Source organism: Priapulus caudatus, unplaced genomic scaffold (genome assembly GCF_000485595.1).
Source record: "Priapulus caudatus unplaced genomic scaffold, Priapulus_caudatus-5.0.1 Scaffold546, whole genome shotgun sequence".
NCBI lineage: Eukaryota > Metazoa > Priapulida > Priapulimorpha > Priapulimorphida > Priapulidae > Priapulus > Priapulus caudatus.
In genome coordinates, this window is record NW_014577607.1 from 84018 (window position 1) to 93362 (window position 9345).

The following is a 9345-nucleotide window of genomic DNA, read 5'->3' on the forward strand; positions in this document are numbered from 1 at the left end:
GCGTGCGTGCGTGCGTTCGTGCGTGCGAGTCCGTGTGCCTGCGTGAGCGTCCGTCCGTCCGACGGTCTGTCCGTCCATCCATTCGTCCGTCTGTGTGCATGTGAGAGCGTGTGCGTGTGTGTGTGCGTGTGTAATTCCTACGCGTTAGTGACTCGTGCGAGGTTGGCTGCATGTTCGTATATAATAGACACGCATATAATTAGTCTAGAGGGAATTTATCCATCGTGGGCTGGCGGTCGGACTGACCGACGGACGGACGGGCGGACGAATGGATGGACGGACAGACCGTCGGACGGACGGACGCTCACGCAGGCACACGGACACGCACGCACGAACGCACGCACGCACGCACGCAGGCACGCACGCACGCACGCACGCACGCAGGCACACACGCACGCAGGCACGCACGCAAGCACACACATACACACATACACACACACGCCTAACGCTTCGTTTCCCCTTGTTGAAATTGCAATTTCGGATAATAGAGTCGCGCTGCCGTGCTGCGCACTACCTAAGGCACTGCTGGTTTCCGAGGGGAGGCGAGTAGTTGCCAAGCATCACAAAATCACTGCTTGAAGCACGTTGTGTAATATCACTCGCGCGTCAACCTACGATGTGCATCGACGTTCATACACTACAATGTAGTTCTCGCATCTGCGTGTGGTGTGAACTGTGACATTGTGAAACTCACCACCGTTAGCGCGTATGCATAGATTAGCCTCGTATCGGGGCTTCGCAGCAGTATAGAAGAGCCGCTGGATCGGGGGAACGAGGCTGTACGTCGTGAAGGAAGTTGGCTTTAGTGTACCGTGGGCAATTAGGAGGACTTTGGCGACCAGCGGAAGGAAAGACGAATTGAGAAGGAAGGAGACAGGCGGGAAGGATGCACGTGTTTGGCTTTCCGATGTAACTTGTCAGAAGCTGTTGGAACTCTGATGTGTCAATGTGTGCACGTGAGTGAGTGCATGCCGGTGAGTGAGTGCGAACGTCAGTCGGTGTGTTTCTTTGCGTGCGTGCGTGTGCGCGCGCGTGCGCGCGCGTGTCTGCTGTATGAGGTTCGTTTAATTCTATGTGCCTATGTAGGTGACCTGGCTTTATATGTAACTTTTTAAAGAAAGTATTAACGGATCCAATTAATATGACTATCTGAGACAATCCGGCTTTTATTTTTTCCAGATATCATATCACAAAATATAGCCGTATACCAAACTAGACTACGCACCACAGAATATAAAGGTGATAAATACGTGCACAGTACGTGAATATCTAAAGAAAAGAAACAAACACCTCAGATAATGATAGATATTATTGTGCGCAGTAGATGGCGCACGTGCATTCGTGAGGTTACTCACATGTGAGCAGTGGTGCGCATGTGTGCGAGTCTTAGCATGTGGACTTAGTATACGGAAGAGACGTACACATAGTTAAAAAATACATGATATCGAACGCACTTCGCTTCCATTGCACATAAGTCGCCTTATCATCTGCGTTTAATGTAACTCTTCATTCGTAGTCGGTTATAGAATCACGTACCAAACGCGTCGTCATACGGTCACGTTTATGTACAGTTATGGAGTCAACCAAACATACATTGCTCCGTCATGTTCGTCAAATATAACTTGATATACAAAAGGTACACGCGTCCTTCTATACAAACGATATAGACACCTATAATCACCTTACACATAAAACACAACTCGCCCCGTCGTTCCAATCAATTAAATTCACGGGCTTCGTTTACTAAGTGATCAGTAGCACAAAATTCGCATTGCGACTCGAGAATATTTGCTCGGCAATTGATCACAAAGCGTGCGCGTATACGATTCACTCACATAGTAACGTCACCATAAAGCAACGACCCGCGCCAACGAATGCATCATAGCTGCCGTGTATGGGCGGGCGATCTGCCGTGAAAAACCGCTACCACGATTGCAACATCACTTCCATTAATAGCTTGAGATCCACAGGAAGTAACATTTCTAGCCATCCATCAAGTGTAGAGAGAGAGCGCGCCGCTTAGAATCACGGTAGTGCAAATGAAGTCGATACAAGGAGTCTTTCTTTGTCTCGTCCACTATGCCATAAAGGAGGGACACCTGCGTTGGCGGAAACCATTGCCTACATTTTTTTGAATGCCCAATGTGGGAATTCAGGATGGATCTTAATTCTGGCGCTTCCTTTTTATCTCTCTCTCGCTCGCTCTTTCTCTCGTTTTCGATCGCGCTCGGTCGCTTCCCTTTCACTTCATACTTTTGTTCTGTTTGCTCTCATCCATCCCTTCATCCCACGCTCACGCTCTCTCTCTCTCTCTTATCTCTTTCTCGCGCGCCCTCGTCCCCTCTCTTACCACTAGCTCTATTTTGCGTTATCGCGTTCTCTCTCTCTCTCTCTCTCTCTTTCTCTCTCTCTCTCTCTCTTTCTCTCTCTCGCTCTCTTCGCTGTCTCTCTTTTTTTATTCTACTCTTACGTATTTATTCCCGCGTCCCGCTCTCTCACGCTTTCTAAAAGTAATAAATCAAAGACTTCAAACCAGTTGTCCTGACGACGACTAGGGCTGCATCTACTTCCCATGCTGTTAAAGTTTCCGTCACGCCGTTAAGGCAAATTGTATAATCAATATTGACAGTGCAACATTATATATCCCTCTTTTCTCCATGACGTGACTTTATTTGACGTTTGATTTCTGTCAAACATTATTAGCGACTTGTAGATTCATTTAGAGGCCGACAGCTGTCAAATATCAGTTAAACATCAACAAACACACGCCCACACACATACTGATGTTTCGTGACAACAGATGAAAATGTCGTCACACAAAACGAATACCACAAGAGTTCGGCACGCGACATCAACACAACCTAGCCGAACAACAGGAAGCTCTCAGAGTAATAAGCTCTACACACAGATCTGTTTCCTATAAAAGTGCACCACTGAAAACGTCATGTGAAAACATACAACCCCCGTGAACGAACTCAAATCGGCATCCGAACAACACGGAAAGCACAGATGAGGAACATGTAAACAGTTTGGGAAGAGCGTGTGAAGCGGATGCGAATAACATGGGCGAACAACTTGTGAAGAACATGTAAATAACACGTGGAGACCGTGTTAAAAACATGCGAAGAACAACTGAAGAATACGCGAATAATATATTAACAATATGGGATCAATCATCGGGACAACATTTCACGATGACTTGTGAACACGATGAGAATAGGTGAAGAATACGGAAAGAACATGTAAACCAGATCGGAAGAACACGTCGTGAACGCCATCGAAAAAAACACGTGTTAGCCACGTAGGAAGAACATGTGAACAACAATAAACACGTCAAAATCCTAGCAACCGCCCGCGTGGGAGCGCGGATGTGATCGGGACGACGTCACCGCACGCACGTCATCTCATACGTCACTCGACTGCACCTGATCTATATTTACAAAAATACCGCGCGCGCGCAGCGCCATCTGGAATTTCTCGTAACTGTTCTTGCGCGGCGTCGTGTAGCTGGCGCTGAGGAGACCCGACGACACTGCGCTGCCGTTACTCAGTCCGTCCGAATCGTGTGTCGTGTCGCTAGACGGCGCGTCGATCACTCGCACGTTGGGCAGGTCGGGCGCGCTGAGGCTGGGCGGCAGTGGGTAGGGTGATATGTCCAGCAGACAGCCGAGCAGGTCATCCTCGCTGCGGCTCGGTTTGAGGCCGTCGACGCTGCCGCTATCGACCGTCGTACAGGCGGTGTCCATCGACCAGTCGCCGCCGAGCCGACGGTTTTTGCTCTTCGCTCTGCTCGCCGACCGGTCTATGCTCGTCGACGATAGCTCCATGATTGGGTTGAGGTCTGGCTGGTAGCTGTACCTGCCGTTGGCCGGGTCGAAGTCGTCGCAGGCGTCGCCGCCGAACGAGCTGTTCGACCAAACGGAGACCTCGTCGAGCAGCGGCGAAATGTCGCTGGCGCCCTCTCGCGACCTGTCGTCGTCGTCGGCGTCGTCGTCGGGACTCTCGTATAGTTCGTTCTCATATCCCAAGTCGAGAAAGCCCATTGGACCACCGCGTAAGCTGCGCGCTCCGTTGAACCGACTATTCTGCGCGTGTTCACACACGGCGACGGCAGCGACGCCGGCGGCGGCCGAACGCAGCGACTCGTCGGCGCCCTCTAGCGGCCGCTCGTCGTTGTCGGAGCTCTCCTGCTGCGCGTCGGTGCGCACGAGACGTCGGCGCAGCTGCGGCAGCAGGAACTGCAGCAGCTCGTCGGTCGTCTGCGACGAGTTCTCGCGGCTGAGCGTCCTCGGCGAGAAGCGACGGTGCTGCCGCTCCGCGTCGTCGGCGTCCCGCTGCGGCGGCGCTGCGGTCGACGCCGGCTGGCGCTGCAGTATCGGCTTGCGCGAGGCGTTGACGGTCTCTGCGCGTGCGCCGTGCGTGAGTCGCGTCTGTCGCGACGCGTCGGCCTTGTTGCCGCTAGCGAGGGCGCTGTCGTAGCTGCTGCCGTGCGTCATGCTCCAGCGCTTGATAAAGCCTGGTCTACGCGCCTCCTCACGCTTCCTCTCCGCCATCTTGGCTTCCATGTAACTGAAACAGGAACGACACGCCGATGTGGAATATGCAGACGTAGATATGCGCGCGCCCGCACGACGCACGCACGCTCGTATGTACGCACGCACGCACGAGTTCACCTAGCGTGAGATTTCTAGGGGTTTATACAAGGCAAGATTGAAAGCAAAAATACGTTCTGTTTTACGACGATTTAATCGAGTTTACCTGGTTACTGATCAAATAAAGACACTCTCTCGAATTTTGCAGACTAAAACAAACACAACCGACATGTTGCTGAGTTTGTTCGAGTCCTAGTAAAACACAAACACCCGACTGGTAATGCTACACAATGGTTTGTGAACAAACCCAGTCATTCTAGATCGATCGCTTTAAATTTCTACTCCTGTAAGAAAAAAAAGAGGAGTTACGCGTAAATTATGCTATTTGTAACAATTAAAAACAACGCGAATAAACAAGATAGATCGGCTCGAAAGGCAATCATGTACACACAAGCACAGGCACACGCGAACGCACATACACACACGCATTCGCACGAGCACACGCACATCCACAAATCTGATGCAGACAGAATTGCAGACTCGTACAGAAATGTAGAGATTTTATCGTTGACTATGCATACAAATTATCCAGAATCATTGCAATTAAACAAGGAGAACGAGAGTGATTTGTAGTCATTAAAAATGTGTAAGCTTGTTACACAATGAAACAAGTTGCTCATATAGTATATAAACGGGAGTTTTATGTTCAAAATGTAAATGTTCTTTTTAATTATCAATCACAAATAAGTTATCGCAAATAAAGGTTTACTACACTATCGGCTACTCAAATCAATCAGTTCAAACTAAAGATACTGCGAATTGACTGCGCAATATTCGCGGAAGATTCGTAACACAAAGTGAGCTAACTTAATTACTTACATTATATATATAATACTTATATATAACTATATATATACTAACTATACTACTGAATATCACTTAATAGAGATATATACCCAATCCGCCTTTTCTTATTTTGTCTGATATAGAAAATAAATGAATTTCATTAAAACAATTTTATGGTAACTTTCATGGCAGTATGTCATAAGAGTAAATATCTACGCCCACACAACGCGAATGCCAGGCAGACAGTCAGACAAGCCCAGGCCAGAGAGAGCGCAAGACCGGAGACGAGAACAGAGCAGAGTAGTGAGCAAAGTCATCTCGCGAGACCGCAGCACCCGAGACGATGAAGATCGCGAGAAGCAGCAAAGACGAGAGAGAGAGCAAGAGACGACTCCGAGAAAAGCCCCTCGAGAGCAGAGCAGAGACGAGCAGAAGACGACGTCATCCAGAGACAGAAAGCTCCGGCAGAGAGAGAGAAAGAGAGAGAGAGAGAGAATGAGAAAGAAAGAGAGAGAGAGAGAGAGAGAGAGAGAGAGAAAGCGAGAGAGAGAGAGAGAGTGCTATCACTTTAATTTATCGATGCGACTATATGAAATCGATTAATTCGCTATTTCTTTCCGCCAAAAATCGACATTTCTTAGTTCGGACGTCTACTTCCCCAACTCGTTTTAAGTAGAATGAGCTGAAGGTTGAAAGAACGAAGCTGTAACCTCACGCACCCCGGTGACGCGGTGTAGTGAGACAGAAGTTGTGAAAGTGACACTAAGTCGGCCTCCTCGCAAGAGGTAATCGCATTCGGTTTGTGGCGAAACGACGATTGCGAGCGGAACCCCCCCCCTGAAAAAAAACCTCATCGGAAAACTATTCGGACTTCATGAGAAGCACGTTAAGCGTCACGACAATGCATTAACGCAGGCCATCGCCAACACATGATCTGTCGGCAACGAGAGAAACTGTAAGCCCATTGTAATTTCCACAAAGGCAGCGATTAGAGTGTTGTCGTCTACATAATCAGTGGTGGCTTTTCCCCGCGTCCGCTATCGCGCCGAGTACCACCAGCAGATTCATTTACAGTGATCACGACCCGATGCTGCGGTTGGCTGGGGGGGTCCGAGTAGTAACCGAGGCTGGATCTTATCGCTGGGAAACTAGTGCAGTTGTTCGTTACGCCACGATAAATCTCATCCGCAATGAAATCTACATTAACAACGTCGGCGACCCCCGTGGGCCATGTTACGGCGAGGTCATGCCGTTGTACGGTCGACGAGAAAATAACATGAACGTCGAAAAAATGCGAATTTCGTCGAACATCGTACGCTTTCGGCGTCGTTCAAATCGTCACAACGTATTACGAGGGGGGTTAACGGCTGACGAAAAACACAGAATTTCGCGAGAGCCGCCAATAAGGTCGTCGCTCGTTTATTCTACATTTACTCGGTATTTGGCAAGGCATTTACCAACCTGCTGCTACTCGTAACGGCTGTTACCCACGTAGTTTAGTCTTCGCGTGTCTATCGACTCCGTCTACTGATCATTCCATTTTCTCTGTTGTCACATTAGTTGTTAGCCGTAGTCTCACGAGCATTATAGCAAGGCTAAATTGGTTTACCAACATTGCTTCGACAGCCTGCGCAAGTCCTGGCCGGTTAACCACAGTTAACAACGCCCTAACTAACGATATAGCGTCGAGGTTCGAGGAACCTTATAAATTATACCGATTTCGTAAATCCATTACACTGTAATTATTCCAAGAGCCACGATAGCAGCCTACTAGACTAGCAAAGCACGCGCGAATTTTCTGCAAACATATCACGAGAATTATCCAGCACGTCATTTGTAAGACTTCATTTGTAATACGAGGAGTGAAAAATATGATTGACGTTGCGCGTTTGCATATAGAGTGGAACTACCCGTGGCACGTATGGAATAGGAAAAAAAATACAACCGGAGAGAAGCAACAAATAAGTTCAGGCGAATGATGTGATGTTCAATGACGACGATGAAGGGAAATGAGACCTGTGATGGTGCAGGGGTGAGTCGATATTAAAAGGTTTGCGGTGATGTTGGTAATGATGTTGGTGTTGGTGTTGGTATTGATGTCCTTGTTGGTGGTTTTGGTGGTGTTGGTGTTGGTGTTTGTGCTGGAGTTGGTTTTGGTGTTGGTGTTGGTGTTGGTGTTGGTGTTGGTGTTGGTGTTGGTGCTGGTGTTTGTGCTGGAGTTGGTTTTGGTGTTGGTGTTGGTGTTGGTGTTGGTGTTGGTGTTGGTGTTGGTGTTGGTGTTGGTGTTGGTGTTGGCGTTGGTGTTGGCGTTGGTGTTGGCGTTGGTGTTTGTGTTGGTGTTGGTGTTGATGTTGGTGTTGGTTGGTGTTAGTGTTGGTATTGTTGTTTTTGTTGGTGGTGGCGATGATTTTATTGTTGGTGCTGGTAGTGATAACGTTGCTGCGGTGGGTGGTGTTGGTATAGGTGTTGGTGTTGGTATAGGTGTTGGTCATAGTGTTGATGATGGCGGTAGTGGTGGCGTTGGCGGCTGTGCCAAAAATACCCAACACCCACCGAAAGCAAAACGACGACGACGACGACGACGACGACAAACGATCGCTAGCAATCTCAAATAATATAAAATTCTTCGCGCTCTAATCTCACCTATATTGCATGTCCTGCTTCTCCGTGCTCTCGCGCTCCGCCGAGTACGCCCACGGCTTGCCGCTGCTGCCGGAATGCGCCGTATTCTGCGTGCCGATGTGGCAGCGCACCGACTTCGTCGTCGTGAACGAGCTGCGATTGTTCTTCTCGGGCCGAAACACCATGATGTAGACCTTGGGCGCGAAGAGCAGCAGCAGCGCGACGGTGGCGCTGAGGCTGATGCACAGGCACATGGTGATCACCTTCATGTCGCTGCCGAAGTAGATCGGCACGAAGGCGAGCCAGATGATGCACGTCGTGTACATTGTGAAGCCGATGAACTTCGCCTCGTTGAAGTTGGACGGCACGTTGCGCGTCTTCACCGCGTACAGCGTGCACATCGCCACCAGGAAGAAGTCGAAGCCGAGCGGCGCCATGACGCCGAGCGTCGACGTGTTGCAGACGAGTGTGACGCGGCGCGCGCCCGGGTAGCGCAGCGTCGAGTCCGGCTGCTCGAGGATGAGCATCGTCACGAGGATGGCGATCTCGGCGACGACGATGACGAGCGTGATGAGCATCTGCGCCGTGGCGCTCATGAAGCGCGGCTTGCGCGTCATGATCTTCTTCTTGCTGCCGGCGAGTATGCGCGCGATGCGATTCGTCTTCGTCACCAGCGCGCCGTAGATCATCGAGAAGGCGAGTCCGGGCAGGATGCGCGTCAGGTAGCAGGTGTGCTGCAGCGGCTTGGCGAGCAGGATGAAGCTGCACGCGTAGCAGAGCATGAAGCCGACGAGGATGATGTAGCTGAGCTCGCGTGTCGTCGCCTTGACGACGGGCGTGTTGTTGTACTGCACGAAGATCATCGTCGTAAAGAGTGTCGACACCATGCCGAAGCAAGCGAAGCAGACGACGATGATACTGCCCGTGTCGTCCCAGCGGATGTACTCAACGCGTATCATGACGCACGCTGCGGACGCGGGCAGACAGAGAGATTTAAAGAGATTGAGAGAGAGGAGAGAGAGATAGAGAGAGAGGGGGAGAGAAAAGGGGAAAAAGAAGGGGAGAGAAAGGGGGATTGGGGGAGGAGATAGAAATAGAGAGGCATTGAGAGCGAGAGAGCGAGAGATTACGAGAGAGAGAGAGAGAGCGAGAGATTGCGAGAGAGATTGCGAGATTGAGAGAGAGAAAAAGATTGAGAGAGGGAGCGAGAGATTGCCAGAGAGAGAGAGAGAGAGAGAGAGAGAGAGAGAGAGAGAGAGAGAGAGAGCGAGCGAGAGAGAGAGAG

At 50.0% G+C, this 9345-nt stretch overlaps 1 protein-coding gene across 1 annotated transcript in view; it reads right to left on the bottom strand.

Annotated features, from left to right (window-relative positions):
• Nucleotides 1-3404: 3404 nt before the first annotated feature.
• The window catches only part of LOC106811498 (metabotropic glutamate receptor 1-like), a 105510-nt gene continuing 99569 nt past the window's right edge, over nt 3405-9345 (bottom strand). The window contains exons 7-8 of the mRNA XM_014815138.1: nt 8082-9027; nt 3405-4569 (exon numbers count right to left, since the gene is read on the bottom strand). Of these exons, the coding sequence (XP_014670624.1) occupies nt 3405-4569; nt 8082-9027 (2111 nt within the window). The remainder of the gene's footprint in view (nt 4570-8081; nt 9028-9345) is intronic.